The 23514-nt window shown below is 36.2% G+C and overlaps 2 protein-coding genes across 2 annotated transcripts in view; one reads left to right on the forward strand and one right to left on the reverse strand.

Moving 5' to 3' along the window:
- LOC106084671 (elongation factor-like GTPase 1) overlaps positions 1-23514 on the reverse strand; it is a 605724-nt gene that overhangs the window by 396136 nt on the left and 186074 nt on the right. The window lies entirely within an intron of this gene.
- The window catches only part of LOC106084686 (uncharacterized), a 196962-nt gene continuing 178643 nt past the window's right edge, over positions 5196-23514 (forward strand). The window contains exon 1 of the mRNA XM_013248563.2: positions 5196-7513. Within this exon, the coding sequence (XP_013104017.2) occupies positions 6050-7513 (1464 nt within the window). The 5' untranslated portion in view covers positions 5196-6049. The remainder of the gene's footprint in view (positions 7514-23514) is intronic.

Below are 23514 nucleotides of genomic sequence, written 5' to 3' on the forward strand. Positions count from 1 at the left end.
CACATTCCGTCTTGTCTCCTTTCTTGTGTTCGGGACATAGTATGCTGAGGTTCCAATCATCGGGTATGATTTCTCTAGCCAGATTGCGCAGATAAGCTGATGCATACGTCTTATCAGAGGCGACAGCCTCCGGTCTTAAATAGTTCAGAGAGTAACCCGTCGGCTCCTGCTGCCTTGTTGTTCTTTAGCCGGGTCACTGTTACTTGGATCCCATTCTGAACATTTGACCTTCAAAAAAATTTGTACCAAAAAGTACGAAATAGTACATATTTATACAAAGCACGAACGAAGAGGGCTAGAATTATGTTCGTTGGCTCAAATTAAAGAGCGTCACGAAAAAATAAGATTTGATAAAAAAAAAATGGAAAATCGTCCTGGAAGTGGGAGAAATGGTACGTTCAGTACCTCAATCGGTACTATTTGGTACTTTCTTAATAAGTTAAATTAGAGGTCTGAATTTGGGAACTTAGTTAAGCTTTGGCAATCTTAATTGGTGAAAAAATTAAACTAGAGTTCTGAATTTTGGAACTTAGATACACTTTGGCAACCTGAATTGGGTGACATTTAGGTACTAAAATGGATGAACTTTGTACAGGGCGGATGGATTGAGATAGAATTTTAAAATTTGACTTAAAAGGCATCTGGTACAATAGGATGAGGGTGAAGAGTATAAATGGAAAAATAGAACTGGTAACGGGAGAAAACGTACGTTTAGTACAACAATTGGTACCATTTGGTACTTTCTTTACGGATGGAGCCAGAGGTCTGAAATTTGGCATGTAGGTACAACTAGGAAATATATCATGAATTACTTTGATTTATTGAAAATTCGTACATTTTGGTACCAAAATTGGTACCAAAATTGGTACCTTTTCTTACTTTTTGTGCAGATAGAGCTAGAGGTCTCAAAATGGGCATGTAGGTAAAACTTTCATAAATAATGGGTTGCCCAAAAAGTAATTGCGGATTTTTTATATAGTCGGCGTTGACAAATTTTTTACAGCTTGTGACTCTGTAATTGCATTCTTTCTTCTGTCAGTTATCAGCTGTTACTATTAGCTTGCTTTAGAAAAAAAGTGTAAAAAAGTATATTTGATTAAAGTTCATTCTAAGTTTTATTAAAAATGCATTTACTTTCTTTTAAAAAATCCGCAATTACTTTTTGGGCAACCCAATATGATTTTTTCACAATTCCAATATTTTGGTACCAAAATAAGTATTATTTGGTACTTTATTTATTAATGGCGAAAGACGTCCGAATTTTGGCATGTAGGTCAAATTTAGAAGTACATGATGGGCGTCTTAATTATTTATTCAAAATTCGTTCGAATTCTGTTCAGATGGATCGTGAGGACTGAAATTTTGCATGTAGATACAGCTATTCTATGAAAAATTCGTACATTTTGGTACCATTTGGTACTTTCTGTTCAAGTGGACCTAGAAATCTGAAATTTTTTTATGTAGGTACAGCTAAGAAATATATGATGGGTGACTAAATTATGTTTCACTAAATGATGTGGACCTAGAGATCTGAAATTTTGCATGTAGGTACAGCTAAGAAATATATGATGGGTGACTAAATGATGTTTTCACCATTCTCACAAAATTGGAACTTTCTTCATAGATGGAGCTAGAGGTCTGAAATTTGGCATGTAGGCATAACTAAGAAATATATGATTGGTGGACTGCGTGATCAACTAAAAAAAAGAAGCATTGCAAATTGTTGTTGGTTTTTTCTAAAGCGTATGGGAATGAATGGAAGGTCATAGGAGGAGGAGACGAATCCTACAAATAATAAATGAAAAAAAAAAACATTAGGGCTAAGTACCTGTGTGGTTGCACAATTTCAACTTTTTGAAATATGCACTGCGTTCAACCGAAAATTGCGCATGCCATCAAAGTTGAAGTCAAAATACACATATGAGACCTAGAAGTTTGGATTATAAATAAAAGTAAATTTTTATTCCGTCGTGTATTCTAGACGGCACATCAGACCGTGCTTGGGTTGGCTAGTACAAAATAAAATCCTTCAGATTTGTCATAATATTCAACTTGTCAAAAACACAACAGATTTCGACATACATTGATGAATTCGACTGTTAGAAATATGATCAGAAATGCAGAAGCTTCGAAATTTAGCAGAAATACTTTATAATAGTAAAGGTCGGTTGGGATTGTAAATGGGCCATATCGGTCCATGTTTTGATATAGCTGCCATATAAACCAATCTCGGATATTGACTGTCCCAAGAATGCTCCAACGCTCCGGTTCATAACCTGATTTAGCTGCCATATAAACCGATATCCCGACTAGACTTCTTGACCCTCTAGAAGGCGTAATCGTTATCCAATTGGCTAAAATTTTGCACAGTGACTTTACCTTAGATCTTTAACCTAAGTAGTAGGTCTGAAACCTGACATTCTTATACATAAAAATTAATTTGTGTTTATTCCGTATAGATCAAAAACGTTTGAACCGATTACCTTGAAATTTTCACAGGAAACATAGGCCATATAATTTTTTGATATCGGAGGGAGGCGGACCCTCCCCCTTACCCCCAAAGTATTATCCAAAAATAAAAGTATACCGATCAGGACAATATGGGACTCAAATGAAAGGTATATAGGAGTAGACTACGAATTTCATAATAAAAATTAGGTCCAAGTCACTGGGGGGCCTCCCTAACCCCAAAACACCCTAAAATGGGACTCAAATGAAAAGTAGTCAGGAGTAGATTATGAATATAGTCAGGAAGAATGAATATGTTTTATAATTTGTTGATATCGGAACCCTCCCACGTTACCCAAAAAACTCCACCCAAAATTAAAAGTGGACCGATCAGAACAATATGGATATCAAATGAAGGGTATTGAAGAGTAGAACCCGAATGTGGTATTAAAAATTGGGTCCAAGTACTGGGACCCAAAATTTTTAAAAGCAGACAAATTCAACATCCATATCATTATGGGACTGAAATGAAAGCTATGCGGGAGTAAATTACCAATCTGGCATACAAAATCAGATCCAAGTGTAGGGGGTTACATTACCCCCCTCCCCCAAAAAAAAAAGGTAAAGGGTGATTTTTTTGAGGTTAGGATTTTCATGCATTAGTATTTGACAGATCACGTGGGATTTCAGACATGGTGTCAAAGAGAAAGATGCTCAGTATGCTTTGACATTTCATCATGAATAGACTTACTAACGAGCAACGCTTGCAAATCATTGAATTTTATTACCAAAATCAGTGTTCGGTTCGAAATGTGTTCATTCACCGTAACGTTGCGTCCAACAGCATCTTTGAAAAAATACGGTCCAATGATCCCACCAGCGTACAAACCACACCAAACAGTGCATTTTTCGGGATGCATGGGCAGTTCTTGAACGGCTTCTGGTTGCTCTTCACTCCAAATGCGGCAATTTTGCTTATTTACGTAGCCATTCAACCAGAAATGAGCCTCATCGCTGAACAAAATTTGTCAAAATTTGAACACATTTCGAACCGAACACTGATTTTGGTAATAAAATTCAATGATTTGCAAGCGTTGCTCGTTAGTAAGTCTATTCATGATGAAATGTCAAAGCATACTGAGCATCTTTCTCTTTGACACCATGTCTGAAATCCCACGTGATCTGTCAAACACTAACGCATGAAAATCTTAACCTCAAAAAAATCACCCTTTATTAGAGAGTAAAATACGAAAATGGTCTTAAAATTTGAGTCCAAGTATCCAGAGGGCCGCCTCAACCCCAAAACTCCCCCAAACAGACATATTGGACGTTCATGTATAGGACTCCAATCAAAGGCATTCGGCAGTAGACTGCGCATATGACAAAAAAGATGAAGTCCATGCAATGGGTGGTTTTTTCCCCTCCTCCAAAACCCCCAAGGGCATATCAGCCGAACATGCCTATATGGGACTCAAATGACAGCAATTTGAGAGTAGATTAGGAAAATTACATTAAAATTTGTTGTATGGCATCAAGGTGGCGCCTAACCTCCTTAAATCACCTCACATAAGTTATTTGACCTATCATGACAATATGGGACTCAAATGAAAGGTATTTGAGAGTAGAAAAGGAATAGAGTTTTGTGGCCAAGTGTTTGTGGATAAACCCTTAAGCAACCCAACTGAACTTATTTCTCCAATAAATCAATATGGGGCTTAAATGAAAGGTTTTTGGGAGTAAAAAGCCACAGCCCCAAAACGCTCTCCAACCCTTACATATTGGATATATATATAAATGGATATATAGACCAATAACGACAATATGGGGCTCCAATAAACAGGACTTATATACCGACTATGGTAACATGGGGCTCATATAACAAATATTTGAGAGTATGGGACGAAGCTTATATTAACTTTAAGGGCCTGGGTGTCTGGGTGGACACCTTCACTCACAAAATACAACCCCAACAGGACATATTTACCCACTACAATGTAGGAGTCCAAAGAAAAGTATAAATGAGTAGAATAGAGCTCTGCGCATCAATCATACGAATTCGGGCGAAATGTCCCCATCGCAAAACTCTACCAAAACAGGACTTTTAAATCGACCGTTGCAATAAAGGGCTTAAATAAAAGGTATAAGAGCTTTAAAGAGGGCGCTGCGGAGCAGGCCCGGTTTGTTTTCTATAAAATAAAGAATTTTGAAAAAAATCTATACACAACACAACTACTGTGCAAAAACACTCATTGCAGTAAAGCCAATGCCAATGTTGCAAAAACTTATAGGGCCCCCACACACAGATGATCGCAAAACACAAGTGCTCCAAACAAAAAGAGAAGAGTGGAAGAAAAACAAATTCAAAGAGAATCAGGCATGAAAAGAGAAAAAGAAAGTTTCTCTGAAGCCATCTGAGTTACAACCAGAAGAAAGTAAGGCAAGCCAACATGTTGGAAGCGAACAGTTGCCAGCTTAGTGCCGCCTCATGGTCATGCTGATTGTAAGTGGTTGGTACAACAAACGAGCTTGGCTTAAAGCCGCTAACGTTGTGTGGAGCTCAGCTAAAGCCATGAACTTGGGAAAAAGTTGTAAGGAAATATGGTGGCATCGAATCTAACTAGGCTTGGTGCGGCGAGGTGGTAGTGTGGTGATGGTGGCTGCTTGTTTGACTGGTGGCGGTATTGAGTTGGGTGTTATGCCTGTATGTTGAGATTTTGAGGTTGGAGGAAAAATTTTTAAAAGACGCTGCAAAATTAAAACCCAAAACATTTGTACCACGGCGGTGCTACCATTTACAAGTCTAACGTTGTACACTTCGCTTACAAAACGTCTCGTCTAACTCTAGCTCAGCTTAGCACTGCTTCTCATCGATCCCCCCGTTTTTAAGTCGTCAAGTTAATAAGGCCGTTCTTTCACTTAAGTGAGTGAGTGCAGCAGCAGCAGCAGATCAACTCTGTGTTTCGTTTTTTTTTTGTTTCTTTGTATTATCTCGTCTCGTTTCGTTCTGATTTTGCCTTGATTTTGGAAAACTCTCAAGCGCGTTAACGGTTCGTGAAATTGGCTTAACAGCAAACTTGAACTTTCTTCGGGCGCTCCACCATCACTATCAGCGGCTAGTCGAGTCGCAGTTGTAGAATCTCGTTTAAAACGCAAAGTTGTCTCTAAACGAAGGCCACTAAGAAGAGCCACAGAGTGTTGTGACTAGTGAGAAGGCTAAAACAAGAAAATTGGTTTATTAACTAGTGCTTCAGTTAAACAACTTAAAACGACCACAATACCCCAACCAGGCAACCAACCAGCAACGCCAAGAACAACAAAGTCGAAAACGAACGAAAAAACAGTTAGCTGACATTCATAACCTAAAGAACAGAATTACAAATTGAAACAAGTCTAAGAAAGCAAAAAAGAAAAAATCAAAAAAATTGAAATCTTAAAAAAAAATATTTTAAACAAAAAAATTTGAACAAAAATTTTATGTAAAAAAAAAATAATTCTAAAACAAAACCAAAAAAAGTTTTGGAAAAAATTCCGAAAAATTGAAAACCTTGCAAAAATTTGTGCACTTTCAAGAAATAAACAAAAAAAAATTCTGTGATTCAAAATGGGTTATGAACACCTCCTGCGATCATTTCTACTCTTTGTAATGGTAACCTCATCTATCGCCTATGGGGATAATTATCCCGGAGTCATTGAATTGGTGGGCTATGGTAATCGCAGGGCCCGCACCTACTATCAGCCAAACGAGGAACGTTCCTCTTCCTCATTGGTGGCTGGCGATTCAAAAACTCAAGCGGATATTGAGACAGTCAAACAAAATATTGAAAAATACAACAAACTCTTGACCTTGGATACCAAGAATTTGCCCGAGTCGCAAAAGGATATGCTCGAAAGGATTGTGGAAAGAGTGGCAAGGCTTAAGGAAACCCTCGATATCAATGAGAAGCTGCAGGCCAATGCCAGCAGAAGTCAAACTACTGACAAAACCTTAACTACCAGCAATGAGGAGGAAAATTCTACACAAATACCCACCGATATCACGGATGCCTTTAGCCCCCTGGATCAGCAGCAAGAGCAGGAGGAGGAGGAGGAATATAACACCGAACCCACTCTGGTATTGGATGAGACCACTTTATTGCAATTGCAAAATTCCATGGATAAATTGGCAGCGGCCCAGGCAGCAGTGACCACCTCACAAACTTCGGCCCAATTGCAAGACTTTCCCACCACCACAGAAATGAATTTGGAAACCGAGGTGGATGAAGAAGCAAAAGCCGAGACGGCTACCAGTTTGCCTCTAGAAACAGACGAATATGATATAACCACCTTGGAACCCTCCACAGATACCACGGATCCCCAAGAAGAGTTTGTAGCAGCTCGTTCCAATAATGTGGGCATTACCGCAGCAGTTGATGATACAGAAACCATGGCCACACTCAGCACCACCATTGGTAGTCAAAGAACTTTGACCACCAGCAGCAAGATATCCAAAACTCGAGCCACCAAAAGGCCTAGCCACACTTCGACCAAAGGTCAGGGCAGCAAACGTAGGCCTTCCACCTCAGCTGCCAACTCGCACACAAAAACCACCACCGCCAACAAACACAAAACTTCTCATGCTCCCTCGTCGGCTGTAACACAACCCTCCTCCTCATCCTCGGCAGCTGGCTATACGAAAATCTCTCAAAAACCCTTGGCCCAGTCACCAGTCATGCCACAGGCTGCCTATCAATCGACACCTGTAAAATCCGCCTCACCCGCCATGGATAAGTATGCCTCATCGAGTACTCCAGTGGCGGCTCCCTCCTCCACATCTTATGCCAGCATTAATCCGGTTAACAATATGGCCTCTTTGTCTGCATCCACTTCATTGCCATCGGCCAACAGCTATGGATCCTCCTTGGCCAATAATAATAATCAGGACATAGCCTATGATGCTCATGTCAATACATCAGCCATCATCGATAGTTTGAATAACAATGGCCGCGAGGAATTCTATCAACAGCAACAGCAGACGCAGCAGCTACAGAAACAAGGACTACAGAGTGGCATTGTAACAAAAGATAAGGTAAAAAAGAGAGAGAGAGAGAGAGAGAGAGAAGAAAAGATTTGAAAGAAAACACAAAAGGATTTTACCAAGAACCAAGGATTTTTCAAGGATATCAGATATCAGAACTCTCAGCTCAAAACAATTCAAAAATGAATCCTTTCGAAGAATACAGGATTTAAGTTTGAACACAAAGTTGCCGAGTCTTGGAATGTGGTCATCAAACTGTGTCCACTTTTTTTTTCTCGAATGTTCTAAGAAAATCAAATTTCGACAGGATTTTCTATGAAAATCTAATTTCGACAAGTTTTTCTATGAAAATCAAATTTCAACGTTAATTTAAATGAAAATCAAATTTGGACTAAAAAAAACCCTATTTTGATGAGATTTTCTATGAAAATCAAATTTCGACGAGATTTTCTATGAAAATCAAATTTCGACGAGATTTTCTATGAAAATCAAATTTTGACTATATTTTCCACGAAAATCTGATTTATAGGATCTAGAGAATCAAATTTCGACGAGATTTTCTAGGAAAACCATAAATTGTTACGATATTTTCTATGAAAATCAAACTTCGACGAAAATTTTAATGAAAATCCAATTTCGACAAGATTTTCTACGAAAATCAAATTTCGACGAAATTTTCTATGAAAATCAAATTTCGACGAGATTTACTATGAAAATCAAATTTCAACGAAATTTTCTATGAAAATCAAATTTCGACGAGATTTCTATGAAAATCAAATTTCGACGAAATTTTCTTTGAAAATCAAATTTTGACGAAATTTTCTATGAAAATTAAATTTCGACGAAATTTTCTATAAAAATCAAATTTTGACGAGATTTTCTATGAAAATCAAATTTCGACTAGATTTTCTATGAAAATCAAATTTCGACGAAATTTTCTATGAAAATCAAATTTCGACGAAATTTTCTATGAAAATCAAATTTCGACTAGATTTTCAATGAATATCAAACTAAAACAATAGTTTTAATGAAAATCTAATTTCGACGAGATTTTTAATGAATATCAAATTTCCACGAAATTTTCCTAAAATTAAAATTTTGATTAAATTTTCTAGAAAATTAAAATTCGACTAGATTTTCTATGAAAATCAAAATTCGAATATAGTTTCTATGAAAATCAAAATTGGACTAGATTTTCCATGAAAACCAAAATTCGACTAGATTTTCCATGAAAACCAAAATTCGACTAGATTTTCTATGAAAATCAAATTTCGACGAGATTTTCTATGAAAATCAAATTTCGACTAGATAATAAAAAAATAGTTTTAATGAAAATCTAATTTCGACGAGATTTTCGATGAAAATCAAATTTCGACAAAATTTTCCACAAGAATAAAAATTTTCCACAAGAATAAAAATTCGATGAATAAAATATTCAATGAAGTTTTCTAGAAAATTTAATATCGACGAGATTTTCTATGAAAATCTAATTACGACGAGATTTTCTATGAAAATCTAATTACGACGAGATTTTCTATGAAAATCAAATTTCGACTAGATTTGCTATGAAACAAACATTTTTAGAATATTTTTTATGAAAATCAAACTTCAACAAAAGTTTTAATGAAAATCCAATTTCGACAAGATTTTCTATGAAAATCCAATTTCGCCTAAATTTTCCATAAAAATAAAAATTCGAAGAAATTTTCTAGAAAATCAAAAATCCACTATATTTTTACGAAAATCAAAATTCGACCAGATTTTCCATGAAAATCAAAATTCGACTAGATTTTCTATGAAAATCAAAATTCGACTAGTTTTTCCATGAAAATCAAAATTCCATGAAAATCGAATTTCGATCAGATTTTCTATGAAAATCAAATTTCGACTAGATTTTCTATGAAAATCAAACTAAAACAATAGTTTTAATGAAAATCTAACATCGACGAGATTTTCGATGAAAATCACATTTCCAAGAAAATTTTTCTAAAAATAAAAATGTGATAAAATTTTCTAGAAAGTCAAAATTCGACTAGATTTTTGATGAAAATCAAATTTCGACCAGATTTTCTATTAAAATCTAATTTCGACGAGATTTTTGATTAAAATCAAATTTCCACGAAATTTTCCTAAAAAAAATAAGAATTTGATAAAATTTTCTAGAAAATCAAAATTCGACTAGATTTTCTATGCAAATCAAACTAAAACAATAGTTTTAATGCAAAATCTAAATTCGAGGAGATTTTCGATGAATATCAAATTTCGACTAGACTTTCTATAAAAATCAAATTTTTAGAATATTTTCTATGAAAATCAAACTTCGATTTCGTATGAAAATCAAATTTTGACGAAAATTCGATGAAATTTCGTAGAAAATCAAATTTCGACTAGATTTTCTATGAAATTAAATTTTTAGGATATTTTTCATGAAAATCAAACGACAACAAAAGTTTTAATGAAAATCAAATTTAGCCCACCGTAGCGCAGAGGTTGGCATGTCCGCCGATGACGCTGAACGCCTGGGTTCAAATCCTGGCGATACCATCAGAAAATTATTTTTAGCAGTGGTTTTCCCTCCCTAATGCTGGCAACATTTGTGAGGTACTATGCCATGTAAAACTTCTTCATCCATTCTGGCAACGTGACCTAGCCATATTTTACAAAGCATATTTGTTTCAAACACTCCAAGTACCATTTCATTTGCGTTCGCAACTACCTATGTTTCGGAGTTTTATATGGTGCAATTATAGTCACCGTAGCGCAGAGGTTAGCATGTCCGCCTATGACGCTGAACAGCTGGGTTCGAATCCTGGCGAAAATTTTTCGGAAAAAATTTTCAGCGGTGGTTTTCCCTCCTAATGCTGGCAACATTTGTGAGTAAAATGTAAAACTTCTCTGCAAAAGAGGTGTCGCACTACGGCGCGGGTTTGGACTCGGCCCAATTTCAATCAATATTCGACTAGATTTTCTATGAAAATTAAAATTTGCCTTGATTTTCTATAAAAATCTAAATTTGCATAGATTTTCTATGAAATACAAACTTTGACAAAAATTTTAATTAAAATCCAATTTCGACGAAACTTTGCATAAAAATAAAAATTCGATGCCGACCAAATATTTAGGATATTTTTTATGAAAATAAAATTTCCAAAAGATATTTCATAAAAATCAATTTTCGACAAGATATTCTACGAAAATTAAATTTTGAAAATATTTTCTGCAAAAATCTAAAATGTACGAAAATCAAATTTCAAAAACAAAATGTATTAAAATCAAATTTAAAAAAAAATTTTCATTAAACTCAAATTTAAAAAAAAAAATTTCATTGAAATTCAATTCCAATGACTGTCTATAGCTGTACTTTTTCCCAATGCATGTGTTTTTGTGTAACGACAGACTTTTTTCCATTTGAAAAGAAAAGAAAAAATTAGGCAGATCCCGGCCGGGATTCGAACCTGGGCAAACGGAGCAACAGCGAGAGCCGTTGCCGTTGTCTAGAGTTCGAAGCATCAATACAATTTCCAACAGATGCATAGAATCATAGTAATTGTCGCAGTGAACTAAGTTTGTCATTACATAAAAATACATGCATTGGGAAAAAGTACAGCTAATAGACACAGGATTGTCGAGCGTGGTTTTCGTAAAGACAAAATTCGATGAAATTTAATAAAAATAAAACAAATAGCGGTAAAGTGGTCTTTTTTTAAATTCACAAAATGGGAAATTTAGTATGCCAATGCTTTACGTAATAATAAACGACTACGCTAGAATTTAACAAAATTTTCTAACACCCCATTTTTTTTTCTGCAATTATGTTCAACGATAAGCCTTCACTAAAAAAATTTCGAGAAAACCCTTTGCTCTAAAGCTAAAAGGTTTGCTTTGAATATCTCTGTGCATATTCAGAAAAGTTTTAGTCACATTTGATGGCTTAATCAAATTTCCAGCATAGTGTACACATGGTTTTGCCAATGCAATTTTCTACGGCAATTCATGCAACGAACATCTATGAAAATATTTTTACTTTGATATTTTGCAATCAACCATCATGCCGGTTCACTCCATTCGATCTATTCTAATAAGAAATCTAAGAGAAATATTGCAATACAAACCAAAAGTAATCAAGGAAGATTTAGCTGTAAAGGGACACCAAAGAGAAACGGAACGAAAAGTGCCAGAAAAAATCACATAAAAACAGATGCCTAAATTAAACAGGTTGGGCAAACCTTTCGTGAAAAGAAAACTAAAAGAGTTAAGATCTACAAAAAATTACAAAAAACTTCACAAAATTAGGAGAGAATTGAATACAATTTTTTCTTTAGGAAATATTACCAATGTCTGATTGTTATAGGAAATTAGAAAGAAATCTTCAAATCTGACTTCTAAAAAATATTTAAAAAAAAATTACTTACTCAAAATTCGACTTTCAAAAAAAAAAAAAAAAAAAAAAAAAAAAATGAAATTTTAGTTTTATACTTCAATTGGTCAAAAATTTCATTTTCATAGAAAATTTCTACGTTTCATTCGAAGGACATGCTTCTACCATTGCACTGCTCACTAATTAGTGAGTAGATGGAAGCATGTAATCGTTTGGTGGCATAACAATCTGATGAGACATCTGGCAAAGGACGAAATCACGATCATTGCAGGCCACCCCTATTTTTACATTACATTACATTTAAAACGCCACAACAAAAACCCTCAAAAGGGTTTCGTTTTTCTATTGTATGAAATACAAACAACAAAAAATATATAAAGACTATTGGTCTTAGCTGGATGAATCCAACAACAAAATGAAATAATTTTGTGACAAAAAAAATTGATTTTCACAAAAATTTCGTCGAAATTTTAATTTAATAAAAAATTTCGCCAAAATTTGATTTTTGTAGAAAGTTTTGCAGAAATGTTGGTGTCATAAAAATTTTCTTTTTATAAAAAAATGTCGAAATTGTATTTTTATGGTAATTTTGTAGAATTTTTATTTTTTTTGAAAATTTCGTCGAAATTTTATGTACAGACAATTCATCGACATTATTTTGTAGAAAATTTTGTTGAAATTTTATTTTCATAGAAAATTTCGTCGAAATTTTATGTACACACAATTTGTCGAAATTTTTTTGTAGAGAATTTTGTTGAAATTTCATTTTCATAGAAAATGTGGTCGAAATTTGTTTTACATACAAACTGATTTTCATAGAAAATTTTGTTAAATTGTAATTTTCAAAAATTTCGTCGAAATTTGCTTTTCATAGAAAATTTCGATGCAATTTGATTTTCATAGAAAATTTGGTCCAAATATGCTTAACATAAAAAATTGCGTCAAAAAATGATTTTCATAGAAAATTTCGTCAAAATATGATTTTCACGGAAAATTTCGCCACAATTTGATATTCCCTGAAATTTTGCCGAAATTTTTATAGATTTTCAAAAAAAATTGCGTCGAAATTTGATTTTCAGAAAAATATATTGGTCCCGCAAATGGGTATGAATTTCGTAATCTACTCCTAAATACCTTTCCCAAATACCACTCCCATATTGCCATGACCAGTAAATATGTATGTCCGATTTATGGGTGTTTTCGGGGTGAGTTGGTCCCCAGACACTTGGCCTGAAAAAAATATCCGCATCTTGCTCTTCTCTCAAATACCATTTATTTGAACCCCATATTGTCATTGGTTTATGGTGAGTTTATGAAATGGGGCGTCCCCCAAACAATTGACCCCAAAATTGGTTATCAAATTCGTTTTCTAATCTCAAATACCTTTCATCAGGGGCAATGTTATGGGGGTGGGGTGGCCCCATAGACACTTTTTCGCGAACATTGATGATCGCTTTACTCCCAAAGACTTTTCATTTGAGCCCCATATTGCTATGGCCGTAAATATGTCCTATTTGGTGGTGCTTTGGGGAAGGGGTGGACCCCCAGTAACTTGATCCCACATTTGGATATTAGATTCGTGAACTACACGCAAATACCCTTTATTTAAGACCCATATTACCATGGTCAGTAAATAAGTCCTGTTTGGGGGTGGTTTGGGGAAGGGGTTGACCCCCAGAAACTCGATCCCACATTTGAAAATCAGATCTGTATTCTACTCACAAATACCTTTAATTTGAGTCCCATATTGCCATGGTCGGTAAATATGTCCGATTTAGGGGTGTTTTGGGGGTTGGAGTAGTCCCCCAAACTCTAGGTCTTAACTTTGGATATCATAATCGTATTCTACTGGCAAATACCTTTAATTTGAGTCCCATATTGTCGTGATTGGTGTACACATATATTTGGTAGGTTTTGGGGTGGGGCGCCCCTCCTAGGTACCCCATCCGAAATTGGGATACCAATTTTTTGTCTGTAGGTTATTATAAGAGAGCACACAAAAGTTCGCTTAAATCGCACCACTCATCTCCGAGATCTGGCGTTTCTGAAAATTGGGGTAAGGGGGAGGGTCCGTTTGTTTTGTTTTCATAGAAAATTTCATCCCGATCGAACTACAAGTCCTATTTAAGACTCTGCCAAATATGTATACCATATTCGTTGTAAACTCCCAAAGAACTTTCATCCGGCCCCCATTTTGTGACGTTGGACATTCATGCCCGTTTTGGGGGTTTTTAAGGTTGGGGAGGCTCCGTAGACACCTTGGACCAAATTCCTATAACAAATGTGTACTCAACTTCCAAATACCTATCATTTGATATCCATATTGTCGCAATCGTTAAATATGAGGATTTTGGAGGTGGGAAGGCGCCTCAGACACCAAGGAATAAATTTAATATCTGATTCTTACTCTACTTTTAAAAACCTTTCATTTGATATCCATATTGTAGCAATGGGTCAATACATCCTGCTGGGGGGGTTTCAGGAGGTGGGAAGGTCCCTTAGACACCAAGGAATACATTTTTATGTCAGATTTGTAACTATACTTTTGAATACCTTTCATTTGATACCCATATTGACCAAAGCGTTGAAAGTGTCCAATTGGGGGGTTTTTGGGGGGTTGGGGGACCTCCCCGAGCACTTTATGTGAAATTTGTATAGCAAGTTCGTACTCTACTCTTAAATACCTTTCATTTGATGCCCATATTGTCCCAATCGGTAAACATGCCCGTTCGGGATGGGGCGTCCCCCCATGTTTTTTTACCTCAAAACTTTATACCCGATTTGTTTGTTTTGAGGTAGTACAATAAGGTGGTATACAAAACTTCGGTGCACCTATCTCCGAGATCTGGCGTTTTTGAAATTTTGGGGTAAGGGGGAGGGATAAAATGTTGACTTTCATAAAACAAATTTCTTCCAAATTAAATTTTTTCGAAGTCCAGAACCAAAGTTAGCACTTCTCTGCGTCACCCACAAAGCATTTAACCACATTGTAGACCTCTTTAATAGTTTCCTGGTTACTAGTTGAAGGGTGGTAGGTTGAGATGGACCCATGTGTGGAATTTCATCTTTGTTATTGAATGATGACATTTTCATTTCTTATGTGACAACAATTTTATGACAATTGGTTGGCCATAAAGACGAACGGACAGACAGACAGACGCATAGAGAGACTGACATTGCAAATGAAACGAAACGGCAAATACTATTTGCCACAGCTAGAGGGCGACATTGTGGTTCGTTGTTGCTGTTGCTATTGCCGCCACCACTTTTACCTCCAACATCAGTGAATGGCAAGCACCACTTACGATGGTTGAATGCTTCAATGCACGCTACTGTTGCTTCAGCAGCTACCACCACTACTTACTGCTCGTTCCATACATGCTTGCTCTCGCATGTAACTATCTTTCCATTATGAAGACTATTCTCAAGCGGGAGGCTATGGCTGGGGATATGTAACAGTTTTACACATAGAAAATGTTTAAGGAGAAGTAAAACTGGCAACATCAAATTTTCATGTCATTTCAGCTATGAAAATCCAGTGTAGAGGTAATTTTTTATGATAATTAAATGTCAACAAGACTTTCTATGAAAATTAGTTATAAGGCCATATTCTACGAAACTAAATTCTAGTAGAAATTTTCCAAAAAATAAAATCCCCACCAGTTTCGTTAAGAAAATCAAAATTTGAACGAAATTTTGTGTTAAAATCAAATTTCGACGAAATTTTTTAGGAAAATAAACTTTCGACGAGACTTTCTATGCAAACAAAACTTCGATAACTATTTTTATCAAAATCAAAATTTGAAAGGAATTTTCGACCAGTTTCCCTAGATTTTCTAATTAAATCGATATTAAACGGAATTTTCTATGCAAATAAATTTTGTCGAGAATTTCTATGCAAATAAAAGTTCAACAAGCATTTCTAACAAAATCTAATTTTGATGAAAATTTTTTGTAAACATATAATTTCGACGAGATTTTTTAAGAAAAATTCGACGAGATTTTCAAAGAAAATTTCGACGAGATTTTCTACAAAAATCAAGATCTATCAAAATTTTCTAGGCAAATAAAATTTGAACAAGATCTTCTATGTAAATTAAATTTCGACGAATATTTCTAACGAAAATCAACTTTCGACGAAATTTTCTAGAAAATCAAATATCTGCGATATTTTTTATGGAAAAAAAAGTTCTATGCAAACAAAAATTCTGCAAAATCGCGACCAAAATAAAATGAAGTGCAAATCCAAACAATAAATAAAAAATCTCGAGAGATTTTATGTGAAAAGCAAAATTTTACAAAATGTTGCGTGAAAATAATATATCGACGAAATTTTGTACGAAAATCCATTTTCGACGATATTTTCTATAAAAATAAAATTTTAAGAATATTTTCAATGAAAATCAAGTTTCGGCGAGATTTTTTATGAAAATCAAATTTTGACAAAATTTTCCAAAACTTATTATAGCTCCCATATAAACCGATCTTCCAACTTCATTTCTTGACCCTATAGAGGGCGCAATCCTTTTTCAATTCTGCTGACATTTTTCTCGATGACTTTTCCTATGATCTCCAACAGAGGTGTCAAGTATGAATGTAACCGGTTCAAAACCTGATGTAGCTCCAATATGAACCGATCTCCCGATTTTACTTTATCGGCCTATAGAGGGCGCAATTTTTATCCGATTTTGCTGAAATTTTGAACTATGACTTTTTCTACGACCTCCAACAGACAAATCAAGCATGAATCTAAGCGGTGCAAACCTGAATATAGCTTCCATATGAACCCATCTCCAGTTATTTATTTCTTGAACATATAGAGGGCGCAATTTTTAACCGATTTGGCTGAAATTTTTCACAATGTTTTTTCCTATGACCTCCAACAGAGGTGTCAAGTATGAATCTAATCGATCCAAAACCTGATAAAGCTCCCAAATAAACCGATGTCTCGATTTCACTTCTTCACTCTATAAAGGGCGCAATCCTTATTGGATTCTGCTGAAATTTTGCACGATGACTTTTCCTATGACCTCGAACAGACACATCAAGTATGAATCTAATCGATCCAAAACCTGATATAGCTCCCAAATAAACCGATGTCTCGATTTCACTTCTTCACTCTATAAAGGGCGCAATCCTTATTGGATTCTGCTGCAATTTTGCACGATGACTTTTCCTATGACCTCGAACAGACACATCAAGTATGAATCCAAGCGGTCCAAAACCTGATATAACTCCCATATAAAACGATGTCCCGATTTTATTTCCTGGCCCTATAGGGGGCGCAATCCTTATTGGATTCTGCTGAAATTTTGCACGATGACTTTTCCTTGATCTCCAACAGACATATCACGTATGAATCTAAGCGGTCCAAAACCTAATATAGCTCCCATATTAAACCGATGTCCAGATTTTACTTTTTGAGCCTCTAGAGGGCGCAATTCTTAACCAATTTGGCAGAAATTTTGCACGATGACTTTTCCTATGACCTCCAACAGAGCTGTCAAGTATGAATCTAATCGGTCCAAAACCTGATGTAGATCCCATATGAACCGATGTCCCGATTTTACTTTTTGAGCCTCTAGAGGGCGCAATTCTGATCCGATTTGGCTAAAATTTTGCACGATGACATTTTCTATGACCTCCAACAGACATATCAAGTATGAAACTAAGCGGTCCAAAACCTGATAAAGCTCCCTCCCATATAAACCGATCTCACGATTTTACTTCTTCGACCTATAGAGGGCGCAATTCTTAACCGATTTGGCTAAAATGTTGCACGATGACATTTTCTATAACCTCCAACAGACATATCGAGTATGAAACTAAGCGCTCCAAAACCTGATATAACTCCCATACAAATTGATGTCCCGATTTTACTTCTTCGGCCTATAGAGGGCGCAATTCTTATCCAATGTAACTGAAAAAAATTTTCAGTTTTTTCGGTGAATTTTCCTATGACCTCCAACCTGATATAGCTTCCATGTAAATCGATCTCCCGACTTTACTTCTTCGGCCTATAGAGGGCGCAATTCCTATCCGATTTGGCTGAAATTTTGCATGCTGACTATTTCTACGACCTCCAACAGATGTCTTATATATTGTTCGAATCGTTCGAAACCTGATCTAGCTCCCATATGAACCGATTTCCCGATTATACTTCTTCAGCATATAGAGGGCGCAATTATTATCCCATTTAGCTGATGACTTTTCCTTTGACCTATAACTCCCGAATATACTTCTTGAGCCTATAGAGGGCGCAACTCTTATGACATTTGGCTAAAATTTAACACGATGACCTTCATATGACCACTTACCGATGGGCTTAATATGGTTCGAAGCTGTTTAAAACCCATTGTAGCTCCCATATGCACCGATCTGCCGACTATACTTCTATATTATACTGGTGAGAACATTAGGAAACAGTGTCAGCGGTGGTTGTATCCTTCTAATGCTGGCGACATTTGTGAGGTGATATGCCAAGCATAGAAGCCATGTAAAAACATCTACCCAAAGAGGTGTCGCACTGCAGCAAGCACTAAAGCACGTCGTTCGGACTCGGCTTTACAAAGGATGCCCCTTATCATTTAGCTTAAAGTGAGATCGGAGATCACACTGTGATATGTGAGAAGTTTGCCCCTGTTCTTTGATGGAATGCGCATGGGCATAGAAAAACCGTCCAAAGAACTTGGCAAATGCGATCCATGGTGGAGGGTATATAAGAATCGGCCCAGCCGAACTTAAAGTGCTTTTAGTTGTGTTTTTAAACCTTTTATGAAAATCAAGTTGGGAAAATTTTCTCCAAAGTTAAAAATGCGACGAGATTTTCTTCCAAACCAAATTTAATTGAAGTTTTTCTATGAAAAATCCAATTTTGAAGAGGCTTGCTAGGAAAATCAAGCCAAACTAACTTTTTTTGAAATTCTTTTATGACAATGAAATTTTAGCGGAATATTCATTGAAAATCGATTTTTTAAACAAATTTTATAAATTCAGCAACTTTGTGAAAATTTTTCTATCAAATTCAAATTTTGCAAAAAAATATTTTTTAATTGTTTTTTTTTTGTGAATTTTTATCTCTCAGTGTCATAATATCAACATCTGAAGAAGAGCACGTTGTGCCATCAAATGTTTAAAAAAGCAAATCCAAAGAGCAAAAAGAAAATAGAACAGAACAGTTAAAAGGCACAACACTAACAAGTGGCGTTGTTGTCATAAGTTGCACTACCAGTCGGGTTAGGTATTCACGGTTAGTCTACTACCACTACAGTGCAGCAATCGTCTCCATCTTCATTTCGAGCTGCCACCATTAGGTTGCAGGGGTTTTCTTCATGCTTGGGTGTCCCAAGTTCCATGTTCGATTTTAGTTTGTGTTGCCATTCATTTTTTTTTGCCTACACAGCTCACCTGTCATAGAATGCACCGTTGGGTGTTTTTGCTTGGCAAATCTGGTTGTCGCTGGTCGCCGTAGTTCAATTCCGTGGCTTGTGGCGGCGTGCAGCCATGGTACGTACCTATCCACTTGACATTCGAGGTGCTCTAATAACTTTGGAATATAAAATGCAGCTCACAAGTTCGATTTATTGCTATGGGAATGATTACTTTTGGTTTCCTTGTTTGTCGTCCGTCCGTCCGTCGATCTGGCTGTCTGTCTGTCGGCCCGTTGAAGTACGACAAACTCTTCTGATGCGTTATCACTGACTATTTGCTGCTTTGTAGCGAAGCATAGACTACAACGACAACCAGCCAACCATTGTTGGTGAATTGAGGTTTCTATTTTTGGTACTGATTTTTTGGTGCTTCGTATATAATGAAGGATTTTTCTACTTTTCTGGCTTTTATTGATGATGGCAACGCTTCATACATGCTAAATTGTACTAATCAAGAGCATGTTTAAGTGATGGATGGTGACATTTTACTGCGATAAAGACATGGCCAAGTACTTTAGGATAACGACCACATAACTTAGGAAAACTAGTAATTAATGGGTCTGGGTGTCGCAGAAAAAAAAAAAAAAACAGAAAAATAGGTCTAAACAACCACAAATAGGCAGTTTTTTGTGTTGGCCTTAGTGATGGTAAGGGGAATGGTGAAACGAAAAATAAATTCCTGGATTCCTAGTTCCAGGCCATTGTAATTAGCGAACTGCTGCGTTTAATGAAAACAAGAAAAAACTTCCTATGACCGGCCAGGCCGAATCTTGGGTACCTACCACCATGGGTTCTGCCAAAAATTGACACAAAATTTCTATCAAACCAGACAAATATGAAAGCTTCTAGGAACCGAACAAGTCTGTAGTCTCTACACCTTCTTTTTAGGACATATAAAAAACGCCCTTAAATAAGTTTAGACTCTAAGCCCTTAGTAAGGGTTTGCTGTACAGACCTCATTCCATCATCGTGAATTGGATTTGTCCACCGATTAGGTTGAAATTTTGTGAACGTGGAGCACTATCTGAAGCCATTCCAGCGTTAGTCCGGCATTCAAAGGCTAAGAATATTCAATGGTCAGAGGAAGTGGTCTGATCTTAATGAAATGATGGTTTGATCAAGTGACAAAGATTTCGGCCGATTTGTTGCAATCACCCATTATTGTTTTGAGAGAGCATTCTCACTGAAAGTGCAAGACGCTATCACTCACCTAGAAGAAAATACCCGATGCACATTCAAGTTTAGCAGGGTAACAGTCGACAGATATTAGCCATATAACCCAGGGTTATACTGAAAGGCATCTATTGCATAAAAATGAAAGCGTAGCGCTTTGTTGCTTTGTTCCGAGTAGATTCAAAAGCGGCTAAACTAATTTTCATAAAATTTTCACAGATGGTACAGTTTGGACGCCCGGTGAAAAAAGTGCCTTATGGTAACCCACAAAAACACAATATTGGTATAAAACTTTGGGGTCAAATATCCATGGGGAAGGCCTTACCCCAAAACACACCTAAACCGACATATTTACTGATTGCAACAATATGGCACCATCACAGTGTGCCCTATAAACTTGCGCCTCAAATCGAAAATGAAAAAAGGCCCCAAATTTGGGGTGTTTTTTTTATTACGAAAAATTACCCCAAAACAAATGCACCCAAAAAAAAAAAAATAAATAAATGCAATTTACGCCCCAATATTAAATTAGGGTCAAATTTTGATTTGCAGTGTGTTTTCATAATATCACCCCAAACACCAACATGCAAATAGACCCTAAAGTTTTTGACCATATCTAATCTAAGACGATCTAGCCATGTCCGTCCTTCTTTTCTTCTATCTGTTGGAAACATACTAGTCTTTAGAAATAGAGGTACTGAGCTGAAACTTTGCACAGATTCTTTTTTGTCCATAGACGGGTTAAGTTCGAAGTTGGGCTATATCAGACTATATCTTGATATAGCCCTCGATATAGACCGATCTGCCGATTTAAGGTCTTAGTCCCATAAAAGCCACAAATTTGAGACAGTAAGTTGTTCTAAGCCACTCGACTTTCTTCTTCAATTTGGCCCAGATTTGGATAGAGCTGCCATATAGACCGATCTCTCGATTTAAGGGCCCATTGGCGCATTGGGCCCATAAAAGGCACATTTATTGTCCGATTTCGCTGAAATTCGGGACAGTTAGTTATGTTAGGCCCTTGGATAACTTTCTTCAATTTGGCCCACATTTGGATAGAGCTGCTATATAGTCCGATCTCTCGATTTAAAGTCATGGCACCATAAATAGCGTATTTATTGTCCGATTTCGCCGAAATTTAGTACAAAGTACGCCCCTCGATATAACCACCACGGTGGTTCCCTGAGCTTCTAGAGGGCGCAATTCTTATCCAATTAGAATGAAATATTGCACAATGTGTTTTGTTATGATATCCAACAACTGTGCCAAGTATGGTTCAAATCGGTTCATAACCTGATATAACTGCCATATAAACCTATCTTGGACCTTGACTTCTTGAGCCACTAGAGGGCGCAATTCTTTTCCGATTTGGCTGAAATTGTGCACGAAGTATTCTGATATGACTTTCAACAACTGTGCCAAGTATAGTCTATATCAGTCCATAACCTGATATAGTCGCCATATAAACCGATCTCCCGAACAGATTTCTTGAGCCTCTAGAGGGCGCAATTCTTATCCGATTTGTTCGAAATTTTGCATGAAGTGTTTTATTTTGACTTGCAACAACTGTGTTAAGTATGATCTCAATCATTCTATATCCTGATATAGCCGCCATATAAACCAATCTTCCGATTAGACTTCTTGGGCTTTTAGAGGGCGAAATTCTTATCCAATATGGTTGAAATTTTGCATATGTCGTTTTGGTATGACTTGCAACAACTGTTCTAAGTATGGTCTAAATCGGTATATAAACTGATATAGCTGCCATATAAACCGATCTCCCAATTTGACTTTTTGAGCCTATAGAGGGCGCAATTATTACTCGATTTGCCTGAAATTTTGGAGTTGGTGTTTTTCTATGACTGGTATTTTTCAAGAACTTGACAAATGCAATCCATGGTGGAGGGCATAAAAGATTCGACCTAGCCGAACCTAGCACGCTTTTACTTGTTACTTCTCATTTTCGTTTTAAATATAGGTGATGGGAAATTAAGGAGGTCACCGTAGCGCAGAGGTTAGCATGTCCGCCTATGACGCTGAACGCCTGGGTTCGAATCCTGGCGAGACTATTAGAAAAATTTTCAGCGGTGGTTTTCCCCTCCTAATGCTGGCAACATTTGTGAGGTACTATGCCATGTAAAACTTCTATCCAAAGAGGTGTCGCACTGCGGCACGCCGTTCGGACTCGGCTATAATAAGGAGGCCCCTTATCATTGAGCTTAAACTTGAATCGGAATGGACTCATTGATATGTGAGAAGTTGGCCCCTGTTCCTTAGTGGAATGTTCATGGACAAAATTTGCAATTTGCAATGGGAAATTAATGATGATATCGATACTATCGATATTTATTATAAGAAATATCGAAAATATCGATTGTTAGGATTATCGATAGCTTGCCAGCTCTAGGTACATAAAATATAGAAAATGTAGTTTCAAAGTGTGAAACTAAGCATTTAAAAATAAATTGCATACTTTGACTAACGTTCTTGCAGATTCTACAAAAGATTGCATTTGAATAAACTGCTATACCCAAAAAGTTTTTCCTTAAAAAATTTCATCTCAGGTCAGAGTATGGAAATGATTGCAGATTTCAGTGAATCTGACAATGCATGGCCTCTAAGATATTTTTTTTTCGTTTGTTTGTTTCGTTATCATGCAGTCTTACAACTTTTTGTGACCTCAAAAGAAAAATCCAAATCCCAAAAACATGTTTCGAGGCTTTGCCGCAAGCAATATGGCCACAAATATCACCTACCCATTTATTATCAGGCAATAAGCTGAGAAGGAAAAAAAGGAATTTCTAAATGAATATAAGTTTTGTGGCTGGCTTGATTTCTTTTCCGCCTCTTTTTGGCCAAATGACCATAAAAGTCTTGGCTTAACCAATAACCAAGTAACCTAAACGAAAATGTCCAATGGGATAATCATCTTTAATTCATAAGAGAAAGACGACAAAAATGCTTTTGGGGGTTAGGCAAAAATCACCAGAAAATATGTCGAAAAGTCGAAAGCATTTCGGGCAAACAAACCAAACCAAACCAGTGACCAATTTAGTAATACAAAAGGATGT

This window comes from Stomoxys calcitrans, chromosome 1, assembly GCF_963082655.1.
Source record: "Stomoxys calcitrans chromosome 1, idStoCalc2.1, whole genome shotgun sequence".
Lineage (NCBI taxonomy): Eukaryota > Metazoa > Arthropoda > Insecta > Diptera > Muscidae > Stomoxys > Stomoxys calcitrans.